Source organism: Yarrowia lipolytica, chromosome 1E, assembly GCF_001761485.1.
Source record: "Yarrowia lipolytica chromosome 1E, complete sequence".
Lineage (NCBI taxonomy): Eukaryota > Fungi > Ascomycota > Dipodascomycetes > Dipodascales > Yarrowia > Yarrowia lipolytica.
The window spans coordinates 2,589,649-2,604,922 of NC_090774.1; the positions used below are offsets into that span (position 1 = coordinate 2,589,649).

Here is a 15,274-nt window from a genome sequence, read left to right on the forward strand (position 1 = left end):
TTCAACTTCTGGAAGTCTCCACAATCTGTCACAGTATGCTCTTTTTGACAGCGCAGGTAAATAAGCATGTTGCTTACTAGAACTGGTAAATAAGCACGTGAGTTAGTTGCCAGTAGTTTTGCAGTCTGAAGCAGGTGGGAAAGCGGCTCCATTCACCGCCACACAATCTCTGCACAAGCTGTACAACCTCATTCCTTCGGTCTCACTTGCGTTTCAGTACACGCACCTTCTACGAGACAACCCTGCATACCCCGGGCTGCACATGCTCACAGAGTTACTGTACTCGTAGGTGACAGCTCATCGACTTAACGAACGTGGTGCAGGTGGCGTAGAGGAGCTAGGAGAGGGGAGAGGGGGTGGATCGGTCAAAAGCGCGATTGACGGGGGGATTAGAAGGTCCTTATATACACTTTGAACACGTCATCAGTGACACAGGCCGTGTGACATGCCCACTTGCCACGTCCACCCTTTTTTCGAGATACGCGTCGCAACTTTGATGCAAATGACTGGTTTTTGCTTCGTCTGTCGATCTCTGGAACGGGGGGTTGAAAGCTGTGAATGGGCGGGTAATCGGGAAGATATATATACGACTGGACTCGCAAATCACAGACAAACAAGATGCACTTTTCGGATTTTCGCAGAGACCCCTACAATCCCAACTACACTCCACTCCTCCTCGGCTTACCCTACCTCTTTTTTCCATGGTCCCAACCCACTTTACATTACGTGTCCCAAACAGAGTTGGGACAGGTATAACCCAGCATAGTGCTTTGGTCTATCCACATCTTGTACACCTCACACACACCATCCCCCTACACTACCACAAACACACAACATGGCCGGTGTAAGATTTCTCGACCTGGTGAAACCGTTCACGCCCTTCTTGCCCGAGGTCCAGGCGCCCGAGCGAAAGGTGCCCTTCAACCAGAAGATCATGTGGACCGCCGTGACCCTCATGATTTTCCTGGTCATGAGTGAGATCCCTCTGTACGGTATCAACTCGTCAGACAAATCCGACGCGCTGTACTGGCTGCGAATGATGCTTGCTTCCAACCGAGGCTCTCTGATGGAGCTCGGTATCACCCCCATTGTGTCGTCCGGAATGGTGTTCCAGCTGCTTGGAGGAACCCAGCTGATCGAGGTCAACATGGACCTCAAGTCCGATCGAGAGCTTTACCAGACCGCCCAGAAACTGTTTGCCATCATCCTCTCGCTTGGTCAGGCCACCGTCTACGTCTTGACTGGCATGTACGGTCCCCCCAAGGATCTCGGTGTCGGTGTCTGTCTGCTTCTCATCTTCCAGCTTGTTCTTGCCGCCCTTGTTGTTATTCTGCTCGATGAGCTGCTGCAGAAGGGTTACGGTCTCGGATCCGGTATCTCGCTCTTCATTGCCACCAACATCTGTGAGCAGATCTTCTGGAAGGCTTTTGCCCCCACCACTGTCAACAAGGGCCGGGGCTACGAGTTTGAGGGCGCCATTGTCGCGTTTGTGCACCTACTCTTCACCCGAAAGGACAAGAAGCGAGCCATCATTGAGGCTTTCACCCGACAGGATCTGCCTAACATGTCTCAGCTGGTGACTACTGTGGCCATTTTCGCTGCCGTCATCTACCTCCAGGGCTTCCGAGTCGACATCCCCGTCAAGTCATCCAAGCAGCGAGGCCCCTACGGCGTCTTCCCCATCAAGCTCTTCTACACCTCCAACCTGCCCATCATGCTGCAGTCCGCCCTGACCTCCAACATCTTCATCATCTCCCAGATGCTGTTCAAGAAGTTCCCCACGAACGTGCTCGTCCGGCTGCTCGGTGTGTGGGACGGCCGAGAGGGCATGCAGCAGCTCTTCCCCGTCTCCGGTATCGCCTATTACATGCAGCCCCCCTTCAACGCCAAGGAGGCACTGGCTGACCCCGTCAAGACCGTCATCTACATTGCCTTTGTTCTGGGCGTATGTGCCGTCTTCTCTGCCACCTGGATTGAGATTTCCGGCTCTTCTCCCCGAGATGTGGCCAAGCAGTTCAAGGAGCAGGGTCTGGTGATTGCTGGCCGACGAGAGACTTCTGCCTACAAGGAGCTCAAGCGAATCATCCCCACCGCTGCAGCTTTTGGAGGAGCCACCATTGGCGCTCTGTCAGTCGCCTCCGACCTGCTCGGAGCCCTCAGCTCCGGAACCGGTATCCTCATGGCCGTGACCACAATCTACGGCTACTACGAGATGGCCGCCAAGGAGGGCTACGTTGATGCTGCTATTTAATTGCGCTAGGGTGTAACTGACATTCTCTGGTGTTGATTACGAAGTACGAGTCCGGTTTCGCAAAATTAATTGAAACACGGCCATTGATTGATCAAATTGTTGATGATCTGATGACCTACTAAACCCCCAAGTCATTGGTTCGGACTTGTCTCAGCATAAAATTAAAGACAACCAATAGATTCACATAGTGTATAATATTCGTGAGTGGATACGTGTCGTGTCAGATCTAGGTTTGGAAGTTATCCTGACGAGAACCTTAATACGAGAGTGGTTGGCGGAGAACCAGTTGCGCGCGCTTGAGATGGTTTGATCTGGTTGTTCGACGGCTGTATACGGAATACAGTCGTCGAACAACCAAACCAGTTCCATATGGGTAGGTTCCTGGTCGGGTGACAAATTCCATGGTGTTTTCAAAAATCCTGTATCGCCATTATTGGACCAGCTAGATCCTGTTATTCTGGTATTGACATCTACAAGTAGTCCTACAAGTATGTACAGTAATGCTTGTAGGTTTTTCAGTCCTCATAATCATACACAAACGATATATCATCTGTCAACGGCGAGGGGCAGACGCCAGTGCCTCTGGTATGTATCTTACGCGGCCTGTCTCACGGTGATGTGTCTTTTCGGCTTCTATGCTCAAAAACATGCCTCGTTGACACCTACGAAGCCGTATACGGAGGGGCGAGTAGCCGTAAACGACGGAAAAGTAGCCAAAAGCAGCACAAATTACAACGACATGACAGTTGGTATAACAACAGTGTGTATGCGGAGACATGCGAGACGGGCTAGGTAGAGGAACCTTTTGCTATCCTGAGAGGTAAGTTTCATTCACGTGACTGTAGGTGAAATATAAAATTGGCGCGTGGTGTTTGATTATGTAATCAGGAGAGGTGACTTGAAGCTGTCTCAATGTTACTGTACGGAAGCTGAGTATAGATGTAAATACTGTATTTACTGGATGGTTTGAAGATGACTCGCATGTTCATTTAGTACAGTATTGTCAGTGTGTAGTTACTTGGGAGTGTGTAAGTAGTGTGACTGAACACAACACAGCGAAAGGGGATCTTCTACTCTGGTAGTTCTCGCCAAAAGTATGAGTAAGACTACAGAAATAACTCAATTGAGTCCTCATAAATAAAACGCTTTGTTTGAATCCTACTTTACAAGTATTTACATCTACAACCACCCTCAAATCGCGTCGTCCCAGCTTTGTTCCCTACTAAACTCTGATTCATGGTCCGCATTATCTCTCACCATCTTCAACACCATCACCAACTATGCGAGTAGGACTAATTGTGCTCATCATTGGGTTTTTGTGGTGGACGCCCTCGTGGCTGACTAAGCGACTCAACAAGAACCACGCTGAGCCCACCATCATCGACAATCATATCACTCTTCTCATTGCGCATCCCGACGACGAGGCCATGTTTTTCGGCCCTACCCTCGACCTTCTGACGCGCAAAGAACACAAAAACAAAGTGTCTATTCTGTGTCTTTCTACTGGAAACGACGAGGGACTGGGCGAAATTCGAAAATCAGAACTTGTTGAGTCAGCGGCCATCTTCGGGGTGTCGGCTGAAAAAGTTCACGTCCTGGACCGCCCAGAGCTGCAGGATGGTATGGAAAACGAATGGGATAGAACCATGGTTGCCGGAGTGATTGAGGAAGTTGTACCCACCACTCAGACTATTGTCACGTTCGACGCCGAGGGTGTTTCGGGCCATATCAACCATAGATCAGTCTACTATGGAGCACTTTACTACGCCAAAGAAAACCCTGGAGTCACTGTGTGGACTCTGGAGTCTGTGCCCGTGTACCGCAAATACACTGCAGTCATTGACGGATTTGTCACCACTTTGTTGCGGTCTATACTTCCCTCAAACTCTCGAGTTTCCACCGCCGCAGATTACAAGGCGTACCAGGATGCTCGAAAGGCCATGGTAAAGGCTCATGTGAGTCAGATGAAGTGGTTCCGATACGGATGGATTACTTTGTCCAGATACATGTGGTTTAATGAGCTGGTGAGAGCCTAGAGGAGGTATAGAAGTTATCTAACACACGTACATTGTTTTATTGCATTGAATCATTGGAACTATTGTAGTTTTGTAGACATAAAATCATTCATTCATACTATATACTCCATTCGTAATAACCTGGCAGTTCTATCTAGTCTACAACTGCAAAAAGTTCTCCTCGTCTTCCTCATCTTCAGGAATGTACTTCAACTCCTGCACCAACGCACTGTCCAAAATGTCCAGCTCGTTACCCTCCTCTCCACCAACAGGCACATTTCCAGCCATCTTGTACTGCTGCTCAAGCTCGTGAATCTTGGTGCTGATAAATTCCTGCATCTGAGTGTGCTCCTGGAACGTTCTAGCCACCTCAATGGCCTTGGGGAAGTTGCCTGTGGTTGTGTATCGTCTCAGGAGAAGACCAATATATGTGGAGACAACGGCCGCCATTTCTCCAACCTTATCCACGCTCAGAGCGTAGTGCATCAGAGTTTGGAGGTCTTCAAGACGGTCTCTGGCGAGCAAGTCTCTGATTCGAAGAGAATACTGCGCGGGAGAAGGAGGGTAGTCGAACTCAACAATATTGGACCACACAGAGTTGCACATTTCCTTTGAGCTTTGTCCGTGAGGGATACCAGTGTACAGAGCATGTCTCATTAGATGGGTCCAGTATCCCTGAGCCAACTGACTGTCAAGTCGAATGCCGTAGATATCAGCAATAGTTTCACAATATGCCTTTCCTTCGACTAGACGGTCATTCAGACCGAATGCGTCAATGATAGAGATGAGAGTGAATGGAGTCGGGTGCATTATCGAAGTGTGGGGTACTCGAGGTCCCTCCAACTTTCCACTGTTGAATCCCACTCCCCACAGGTTCTCACAGATGCTCACCGCCATAGGTAAGTTGTTCTGCTGACCATAGTGGTTGAGAGCAATGGCGTATGTGATTCGAGTGGGCTCGATACCCCGGTCTCGCATCTCGTTCATGAATTCGATGGGATCAAGCGCATGAGCTCTAGAATCGGACACGTCCTTGTTGGTCGCCCAGAACTTGGCACCTGCCAGATCGGGCATGTCACTGTTACCTCGGAGCCGGGGGGAGGCATCGGTTCGAGCCTTGAGGTACGCGTTGTACAGAGCAGATGTCTTGTCGCACTCGTTGAGCATGGCCTGCTCCCATGCGTCCTGTACCTGCTTTGGGCGTCGCGTCAGGTGAGCCAGCTTGATGAGATATGTGTAATGACGGGCGTTGAGGCCAGGCACAAAGTGCGACAGACTCTCCAGCACCTGCAGACGGGCAGTGTTGTATGTTCGTAGCTTGGAAATGGGAATACCTCTCACCTCCTCGTACACATTCTCCAGCAATTGGCCGTACAGAATGGGTGTGATGGCCTCGGGTCCGCTGGTCTCGCAGATCTCCAGCGCAAGTTTGAGAGCTCCGGTGCCATTCTCCTTCTTGTTCCGCTTGTTGAGCGCAATGCTGAGATTGTCGGTTAGCCGGTGACCCGTCGGAGGCTCCACGGCCTCGGGCTTGAAGTTGAAGTGCCAGGACACGTGGTAGGGATCTCGGTAGCCTCTTGTCTGGACGGCGGCGAGCCGTCGTAGTGGTTTTCCAGCTCGTCCGCAGCTCCGTAGCATTTTTCGGGGGGTTGAGAAGACACTTGCAAGACCTGCATCCCACCACTAAAATCCCAGATCAAGGTTCGGATTATATAAGCGTGATAAAAGGCCAGTCTTCAAGTACGTCCTTGTACAACAGCAAGTAGTACTCGTACTAATACCTGTAGGTGAATGTGTGAAATGGAAGGGACTCTCAATATATATGCTAGTTTCAGAAATCTACTTCGTCTAGCGCATTATAAATACGTCGTTCTTATGGCGCACACCACGACATTTGAGGAGAGAATGACTTATTGAGATTGTTTTACGGGTAATAATACTGATATGAAGAAAATTTTGATATGATAAAGAAAACTAATATCCAGCAATGAAAAAAAAAATATACTCAGGGTGACTTGTAGCCTCAGAAATTCTTCTAATGAATCAACTAAGTTCCTAAGTAATGTAAGTTACTAATGTTTAACAACTCATGTTCATTCATATACCTCTCTAACGTGATATATAGGGAATGGATTATCCAGAAACTTTGACAGTGTATCAATGACTATACCAGTTTCCTGCCTGTAGGGTTATCATGTCTGTAACAGAATTATTAAACCAGATATACGTATCCAGTGTTATGATACTAAGGCTCAAACTGAGGTACATACAAGTACAGTGTACAGTAATTAGAATTAGCCAATAAGTGCCGTACAGTACTTGTAGTTACGGTAACTGCCGGTACCTGTACAGTACAAATAGTGTCTCAACATTAAAAAAGAAAACATCTTGTTGTCGTTCACGGTCCCGTCAGACGACTAATACATTTTATCACGTGACCGTGTTTTCTTTTTCCCTATTCCCATTCCTGCCGAACTCAATGCATGTCTCTACAATATCTCAACTCTAAACGCCATTTCGATATAGATTCACATCACCAACCCATGCTAGCAGGATACGTCTTCTGTTGCACTGGCGTAGACGGCGACCTCAAGTCGTCCATTGTGGCCAAGTGTCGCGCCATGAAGGGTGAGATCCAGGACAATCTGACACCTGACGCCCACTTTCTGCTGGTCGGAAACCAGGACAGTGAAAAGTATCTGTTTGCTTCACACCAGCGACTGGATATGACTTTCCTACATCCCCAGTTCATCGAAAAGCTCCATGCGCGTTGGATCGCGGCCGAGACCATCGATCTGGATAACGTGATACGCGAATTCCGCATGCCTGTATTCTTCAACAAAAACCTGAGCGTGTCTAACATTGAGGAGCGACAACCGATGATTGACACGATAGAGGAGAATGGAGGCATATTTGACGGAAACGTCAAGACACTCGTGACCAACATTTTGGTGACTCCCAAAGCACAGGGCAAAAAATACGACTTTGCCATGAGAAAAAGCATTCCTGTCGTTCATCCTATTTGGATCGAACATTGCATCAAGAGAGGAGCCATGTTGGATACCAGCGACTTCCACCCTGCCAAGGAAGGAGTCGAGAACTCAGACACAGCGTGGTTTAAAGATATGCATCCGGAACCGTGGAGGGAGGTGGCTCGAGTGTCGGAGGAGGTTGCGCGGCAACAGTTTCGAAGACCAAAGGTGCTCAAGGCTGGTCTGTGGGATAGTCATAACAGTATCACCGAGTCGCGTGCAGAGATAGAAGCACCGTTTTTCGACGAGGAGGAGCAAGACACGTCGTCATCACGTGAGAATGGCAGATCGCGTCACTCAACAGGCATCTTTGCTGGTCATTCGATTTTGTTTGTTGGGTTCATCAAGAAGCAGCTTGAGAAGCTTCAACAGACAGTGGTTTCACATGGAGCTACGCTGGCTTCTTCGGAAACCACGGCAACCAATATTATTGTGCATCCTGAGATTCCTTCAGATCGATACGATCTTCTGGCAGCTTCATGTACCACGCCCATCTCGACATTCTGGCTGGTGGAGCGTTCCATATTCTACAAAAAGTGGACTAGTGATATATGGTCTTCCTATGTGCCTGAAAAGGATCTGGTTGCGTTCTCCAACGTCAATATTTCCATTTCCGGCTTTGATGGAGTAGAGCTGATGCATATTGAAAAGCTCATTTCCATGTTAGGAGCCCGATACAAGCCCGTTTTCGGCGAGAAAACAGGCAGTGTGCTTGTGGCTGCGTCGCCTCATGCTCGCAAGGTGCGGAATGCACAGAAATGGATGATCCCAGTGGTCTCTATCGACTGGTTGTGGGACTCTGCTGTGGCGTCCAAAATCATGGAGGTTGATCGGTACATTGTTGGAGGAAGCCGAGTGTTCCATGAGATGCGTCACTTCGACAGTCGAGGAAACATGGTGGATATGATGGGAGACAAAAACGCCACCCAAAGAGGACTGTCTAGAAAACGCCGTATGGTTGACAGCCCTGTCAAACACAGGACATCCACTGGACCCTCTGAGTCGCCTCTCAAGAAGCTGTCTTCTTTCGGAAGTCCTAGCCCTAAAAAAATGCAGCAGCAAGTCCAAAAGGGCAGTCCTAAAAAGACCCACAAGGGTCTGAAGGTGACGGTAGAGAAGCTTACAAGACAGTGCTCAAAGGCTGCTGTGTTGGAAGAGCTTTTGGGATACACTACAGACGTCAGTGAGCTGGAGAGCAGTCAGAAGATCATGTGCGACGATTAAATCCAATTATTTATTATATACATATACATATAGGTTAACCCATCAGAAACGAATTGACAGCGTTCAGAGTAGCTCGAGATGGATTGATGGTCTTGCACTGTTGAATCATGTACACCAATCGTCTCCTTATCACCTCCTTGGACATGTTTCCCTTTCCCTCCTTGATAGACCCGTCCTCGTTGAAGTACAGACAGAACAATGTGAGGATGATACAGACAGATAGGTCATCTGAGTCTGCCATTACAAACACTTTTTGACCCACGAAGTCCTTGTAAAATTTGGAGATGGGTTCTAGCGCTGTTCGCAGCTCCTTAGCGCCCTTCTTTCCTTCGCCCAATGGCTTGTGAAGCACCTTGTTGTGTTTTGGAACTGTTTTGGCAACTGAGATGACTGCATTATACGACTCCGGTGTTTCAGACGCTCCAAAAGATAATCCTGTTGGTTCGATAGTCACCGCAGTATCCCCCTTGTCTTTGAAATCCTCCAGTGAGTTGACATATTCCAGAAGTTCGGTATCAGTCTTGCTCATGTCTCCTAGAACCTCTTTATGAGTCCATAATAGTGTTGGCGTGAGCTTTTCAGCCCATTCCTCGTGATCATCAGCTGCTCCTTGGACGTAAATGTATCCGTTCCTTCTATCTGTTCCATCCTGGACCATCTCCGAGGCCGTACATAGCACCAGAGGGTAGAAATCTGTGTAGACGGGTGGCTCAGAATGTAACATATCCTTTGGAGTGACCCAGATTGGTTTCACAGGCTTATCCAGAGTCTGTTTCAGCTTCTCAATGTCAACTCCGGTCTTACGAAACTGATCCACCCAGCCATCTACCTTCTTTTCAATCTCATAATGTTCAGATTTGCCCACTATGATCGGACTGGTGGTCAGAGGAGGGGCATCAGAGCCAAACACAGCCAGATTGATCACTCTGCACCATTGGGGAATAGTCTTGGATAGAGCATCGGGAATGGGCTTGCCTCTTCGAGTCGAATCCACAATTACAGCTCCTCCATGGGTTCTGACAAAGTCCAGAAGATGCAGATTGAGTCGTCGAGTAGAGAAGCTATGCACATTGGTATGTCCGTCGGTCGACTTGAAGTAGACACTCTCCGCAATGTCATCAGGGGCAATGTACCATCTTCCACACCGTTCATTGGCCACCAGAGGAAGGCTGAACGACTCAGACACTCGTTTGACATGCTTCGAGTCGTGGAAAATCGACTGGACCCGATTTTTCACAGATCGGCTGTCTTTCCGGAGATCTTTTGCCAGCTTTCCGAACGACAGAGCGTCTGTATCGGCATTCAATATGGTAGTCATTGGGCAGATAGGTTTGTATCCAAGCTGAGATGTCACAAACTTCTGGAAAAAGTGGTATCAATCGAATTGTCCAGAATTGGCGAGTCTGGGAATCTGATTCGTTTGTCTTAGATATCTGTGAGGGATGGCCTAGCGGTGCAGTTTAAAAACTTTCCCCTGTTCAAGAGAAGAGAGGAATATTCAAGTAAAGCAAATAGAGTTGCTAGTTGGAGAACACTACTTAAAATAATGTCGTTCTAATTCGTTGAATAGTTGCTGTATTAGGCTGAGAATTTTCACATCAATAAAAACAGTATGGAGGTCATACTATGTAAAAAAATCTCACTTTCTACTCGATCTCATCGCCTTCTATATCGGTCTCAAATTGCTCATCGATAAACCTTAAATTCTTCACCTTCTCTCCCAACATCACCAACACAGCTGACGCCTGGGCACGCCGTATAAACACCACCACCACACAAACATGTCCCGAAGACAAGACTATCTGGTGCGAGTGCGGTATCAGAATGAGCTGCCTCCTCCGGAGCTGCCTCCCAAAATGCTCAACATACCCGTGCCTCCGGAAAAGCTGACATCTCTGGGAATTAACATTCTGTCCGACATGCAACGACGAGAAAGTCCGCAAATCAATGTGGACAACGATCTGGGAATGCCCCTGGATCTGACGGAGATTCGAGGTGTGTTTGAGCAGGACGACGAATCCGGTCTGCTGCCTCTGGAGAATCTTCCCGAGCTGGATCCTCGAGATTTGGTTCTTCTGAAGGAGCCCCAGTCCACCGGCAACAAGTCACAGCCCGGCGTGGCATTCCTGCGACGAACCGAGTACATCTCTAGCGAGGTTTCCGGCGGCCGAAAACTCGAGACGCTCAGTGCTTCGCAGCGTCGACTGGCACAAAAGACTCTGGAGGAGAGCTTCCAGGACCCCGAGTCACAGCTACGAGCGGTCGAGGCGACTTTCGAGGCTGCCAACACGGACATCAAGACGCTCAAGCACCCCAAAAAACCCCATCTCACGGCCGTGGAGTCGTTCCCCATTCTGCCCAACTCGCAGATTTTCGATCTCACTTTCCTGACCATGAAGATGGTGGGATCTGCCGTCGGAGTGCCCCCACTGCCCGATGGATCGCCCGACCCCAAGATGTCTGTGTCGCTGTTCCGACCAATGACGCTGGAGACGGACGAGTGGATGAGCATGTTCCTGACCAAGGACGAGGAGTCCAAGGACCTCAAGCGACAACTGGACTCGACCGACGAGCACGTGGCCGACGACAAACACGTGTACCGGTTCGAACACAAGCGAGACTATGATATGGATCTTCAGATGAATGCCAGCCAGTTCGAGGAGATTGTCATCGACGTCGATCTGGACAAGCCTGGATCGGTTGCCCACTACGTGCCTGTGCAGGGTAAGACCAACCTCAAGCGACGACGAGTGCTCAAGTCGCTGCGGTCACAGATTAAGGAACACAACATTGCCGCCATTGATCTGACTCTGCGAGATATCACGGCTGAGGAGAGCATTCTCAGAGACAATACTCGAGCCGAGTACGACCCGGTCAGTTATACGGTGATGGATCTTCCCGAGAGTGAAGAGGAAGATGAGGAGGACGAGGATGAAGAGTAATCTGGTAGATAGATTTAATATGTATTTGTATGATATGAGGATGAAGGGTATAGTACATTCTTTGTAAGAGGATGGTCACAGTGAATGTCGATACAGCATTGATAGGTATGCTGTATTAGGTGCTTAGAGAACTGTGTACGAGAAGATGGCTGAGATAGGGAACGAAATAGGCAATGGACATATCGGTCTCCGTGATTGCCTTCTGATAGCCATGTTTTCTACTCATAACCTGTTATCATCGACATTTACAATGGTACACGCGTTTGTCTACCTTCACCGTATTCGTCTAAAAGTTCCACTAAACAGGACAAACTTCAAATGACAGTTTTCTGACACATTCCTGACACACTTTATAATGGTATACCACTGGTATGGTAAAGGATGTGTGGAAGATAATGAGTCAGATACAGGCACATGCAAAAGCATACCGACACGCTCTCCAGTGAGAATATATTAGTAATCAACCGTCTTAATACACGTGTAGTCTTCTCTCACCTCAAAAACACAGCCTCCATCATGCGGGGGGAGAGTGCATACAGGGGGGTAATATCGGTTGTGTGATGCAACGCCGGATCAAGCGGAAGAGATACAGCAATCATGTGATCTTAACTCCGGAAATGAACCGGGTGACTAATAGGGAAAGACCACTCTGCCTGACTAAGCCCAGACTCGGAAATACCGCCTCCAGACACTGTCATTGGCCTCTTCCGAACCCTATCAAATGCCGCTTAACTCCAGCCAAACCACCTTAAGTCCACCCCTTATATTCCGGAGAAGTTTAACCTTAGTGTATCGTCCGTACTTAACATAGGCAAGTTCGTAAACGAGTTACACGAGGAACGAGTACACGTAGTGCGTGGCACCGAACTTTTGCAACCACAGCCTTGAGAGCACAGAACGACACAGACTCTTACTAGCAGTGACTTGACGACCCAATCCGACATCCAGATCGACAACGACAAGCCAACATGTCCGACAACTTGCTTGATCGTCAGAAGAGGGGTGAGTGGTGGAGGCATGGACTTTGAGAGGAGGTGAAAGAATATGGGCCTTAATAGGGTCATCTGTGAGATAGATTTGTTTCGGAAAGTGGTTTGAGGACTTGCGACGTTCTTGCCACTTTCTTAGGATCACATACAATGTACAGATGTTGACTCGGACCATTGTTATGATCACATGTTGATGTTGTGCGGCTTTGACCAATGCCCGAATCTGAAGAATGAGGTGAATCGATGACATGCGATGGTAACAGATCACTCGGGTCACATCAATTCAGTCTGTCGGCATTATCTGTAGATCTCATTTGCACCTCTCAACATGTCAGATCATTCAGAAGTGGACGTGACAGCGCCATTCAGAAAGTGAGAGCATATGAACTGCTTCGTTCATTCAGCAAGGAGCGTTTGATAGCTGAGTGCATGTGAATCTGTTGTCGCCTACATCTGGCTATAACCGTTCATTTACTGTCTACCCCTGAAATCAACAACTATATGACTCCTATCTCTCATGAGTAGCAGTCTACTTCCGACTTCTGGTTAGTCGCTTCCGACCCGAACTAACCTAGTAATCACCAATGCTATCGACTCGGTGCAACCCCCATCGAAATACAAATGTCTAGTGATGGACGTGGACGCAGCCAAGATCGTGGCCCAAGTTCTCGACGAACACGAGATTCTCGATCGAAACGTCGCCACGGTCGAAAAGCTCGAGCAGAAACGAGCGACCCAGAACTACATTGACGCCATGTACATTATTCGACCCACAGCTCTGTCTATAGACTGCATGAACGCAGACTTCACCCGGGTGCCCAACCGATATGCTGCAGCACACGTTTTTCTGCTTCCAGACCCCAATATGGCAGATATCATGCGACGAATTAAAAACCAGCGAGTTGGAGGCCATCTCCGAACTCTCCAGGTCCTATACATTGACCACTATCCCCTCGAACAATGCATTTTCTCCTTCAAGCAGCCGCAGAGCCTGGAGATCTTCTACAACCAAAACTGCTTTGATCTGGTGCAGAACTACGTCTCCCAGGTCGCTGGACAGCTTGTTGGCCTTTGCACAGCATTCGGAGAGTATCCCATTGTTCGATTCTACAAACCCGATGCTCCTCTGAACGAAACATCTGTTCTTCCTTACATGATTGCCTCGGCGTTCCATCAGGTTCTCGATGAGTACGCTCGAACTAATTCAGACTTCCCTGTGATTGACGAGTCACGTCCTCGATCGGTATTTCTCATCACTGACCGAACCATGGACGTTATTTCTCCCCTGGTTCATGAATTCACCTACCAGGCAATGGCCTATGATCTGCTTAACATTGTGGAGGGCAATGTGTACAAGTACGAGCGAATGGAAAAGGGAGAGACCATCAAGACGTCTGGAAAACTCACGGACAAAGACACTGAGTGGGTCTCTCTACGTCACTTACACATGCAGCAAGCCATTGAGCTGTTTACTGCGCGACTGGAGAAACTGAAGAAGGACCACCCCCATTTGGCCGACCAGTCCACTCAGGCGTCTGTTTCAGATCTCCAGGATATGGTCGCGGGTCTTCCCATGTTTGCGGAAATGAAGGAACGGTTCTCTTTGCATCTGTCCATGGCGGGCCAGTGTATGGATCTGCTGCAAAAGTCCAATCTCATGGACGTTGCCAACATTGAACAGACGTGTGCGACTGGAGTTACAGCAGATGGACGAAAACCCAAGACTCTCACCGACGAGTTTGTCGAGATGATTGCTTCCGATGAGGTGGCTCAGAAGGACAAAGTCCGTTTGGTGCTACTGTACTGCCTTTATCGAGGCGGACTGGTTGAGGGAGACCTGGAGAAGCTCGAGAAGCATGCTGGTCTCAAAGATATTGATCTGGAGGTGATTCGAAACCTGACTCTTCTTGAAGGACGAGTTACAAAGCCAGATCTGAACAAAAAGACCGCCAAGAAGACCCCCAAACCCACCACCTTCCACTCGGGAGCTACCGGTGATGTCTACGAGACATCTCGGTTTGTTCCTGGACTGAAAAACGTAGTCGATCAGCTCATTCAGGGTACTCTTCCCGCCTCCATTTTTCCCTACACCAAAGATGAGCCCCTTGACGACGAGGTAGATATGTCTGCGAAAGCTTCGTTACGTAACCCTCGTCAGAGAGCAGCCTGGGCGAAGTCCGCTCAGTTCCAGGCTCCCCGACAGCGTATTTTTGTGTTTGTGGCCGGTGGTTTCACCATGTCTGAGGCTCGATCTGTCTACGAGCTGAACGAGCAGTACAACAGCAAGAGCATTTTCCTGGGAGGAAACGATATTGTGACTCCCGGCTCGTTTTTGGCGTCTCTTTCGCGATTGCGTGCTCCTCGAGACAAGCTGCGCCTGAAGCAAGACGAGCCCAAGAAGACTCGAGCTCCCGCATTTCTCATGGAGCCCGATGGAATCAACAAACCTGTTGCTCCTGCGCAGGCTGCCCAGTCAGCTAACAGGGCTGGAGGTCCTCCTTTGCCCACAGCTACCAGCACTGGGGTCAGCAACATGCCCAAACCCAGGTCTGTGTCGCCTGCTGTGCCTGACGCGTCTTCTGTTGCTGCTGCAGTAGACACTCCCGAGGCTCCGGAAGAGGAAAAGAAGAAGAAGAAGAGTGGAATCAAGAAGTTGAAAAAGGTCGGCAAATTCTTCAAGTAGATCGACCACTATAGATAATGATATTGATAATGACATGAAATGGGAACATGAGAGCTGCCAGCAGACTTAATCTTGCAAGTGACGGAGAGTCAAGAGACTCGATGGGGAAATTAATACACAGATCAACGTCATGTGACT

The 15,274-nt window shown here is 48.8% G+C and overlaps 7 protein-coding genes across 7 annotated transcripts; 5 read left to right on the plus strand and 2 right to left on the minus strand.

Annotated features, from left to right (window-relative positions):
- Nucleotides 1-835: 835 nt before the first annotated feature.
- YALI1_E25905g (uncharacterized protein) lies at nucleotides 836-2,251 on the plus strand (the record flags this gene model as incomplete). Its single annotated transcript, XM_504248.3, has 1 exon — nucleotides 836-2,251. The coding sequence occupies one exon, from the start codon at nucleotides 836-838 to the stop codon at nucleotides 2,249-2,251; it is 1,416 nt and encodes a 471-aa protein (XP_504248.1).
- A 1,280-nt stretch (nucleotides 2,252-3,531) lies between these two features.
- On the plus strand, nucleotides 3,532-4,287 carry YALI1_E25932g (uncharacterized protein; the record flags this gene model as incomplete). The annotated part of the gene is made up of 1 exon (XM_504249.3): nucleotides 3,532-4,287. One exon carries the CDS (start codon nucleotides 3,532-3,534, stop codon nucleotides 4,285-4,287), a length of 756 nt encoding a protein of 251 aa, XP_504249.3.
- Nucleotides 4,288-4,425: 138 nt separating this feature from the next.
- Nucleotides 4,426-5,904, minus strand: YALI1_E25955g (uncharacterized protein; the record flags this gene model as incomplete). Its single annotated transcript, XM_504250.3, has 1 exon — nucleotides 4,426-5,904. One exon carries the CDS (start codon nucleotides 5,902-5,904, stop codon nucleotides 4,426-4,428), a length of 1,479 nt encoding a protein of 492 aa, XP_504250.3.
- An 845-nt stretch (nucleotides 5,905-6,749) lies between these two features.
- On the plus strand, nucleotides 6,750-8,522 carry YALI1_E25964g (uncharacterized protein; the record flags this gene model as incomplete). Its single annotated transcript, XM_504251.3, has 1 exon — nucleotides 6,750-8,522. One exon carries the CDS (start codon nucleotides 6,750-6,752, stop codon nucleotides 8,520-8,522), a length of 1,773 nt encoding a protein of 590 aa, XP_504251.3.
- Nucleotides 8,523-8,556: 34 nt separating this feature from the next.
- YALI1_E25995g (uncharacterized protein) lies at nucleotides 8,557-9,840 on the minus strand (the record flags this gene model as incomplete). Its single annotated transcript, XM_504252.3, has 1 exon — nucleotides 8,557-9,840. One exon carries the CDS (start codon nucleotides 9,838-9,840, stop codon nucleotides 8,557-8,559), a length of 1,284 nt encoding a protein of 427 aa, XP_504252.3.
- A 463-nt stretch (nucleotides 9,841-10,303) lies between these two features.
- YALI1_E25999g (uncharacterized protein) lies at nucleotides 10,304-11,464 on the plus strand (the record flags this gene model as incomplete). Its single annotated transcript, XM_504253.2, has 1 exon — nucleotides 10,304-11,464. The coding sequence occupies one exon, from the start codon at nucleotides 10,304-10,306 to the stop codon at nucleotides 11,462-11,464; it is 1,161 nt and encodes a 386-aa protein (XP_504253.1).
- A 968-nt stretch (nucleotides 11,465-12,432) lies between these two features.
- Nucleotides 12,433-15,136, plus strand: YALI1_E26021g (uncharacterized protein; the record flags this gene model as incomplete). The annotated part of the gene is made up of 2 exons (XM_504254.3): nucleotides 12,433-12,466; nucleotides 13,029-15,136. The coding sequence occupies 2 exons, from the start codon at nucleotides 12,433-12,435 to the stop codon at nucleotides 15,134-15,136; spliced, it is 2,142 nt and encodes a 713-aa protein (XP_504254.1).
- Between the last annotated feature and the right edge of the window lie 138 nt (nucleotides 15,137-15,274).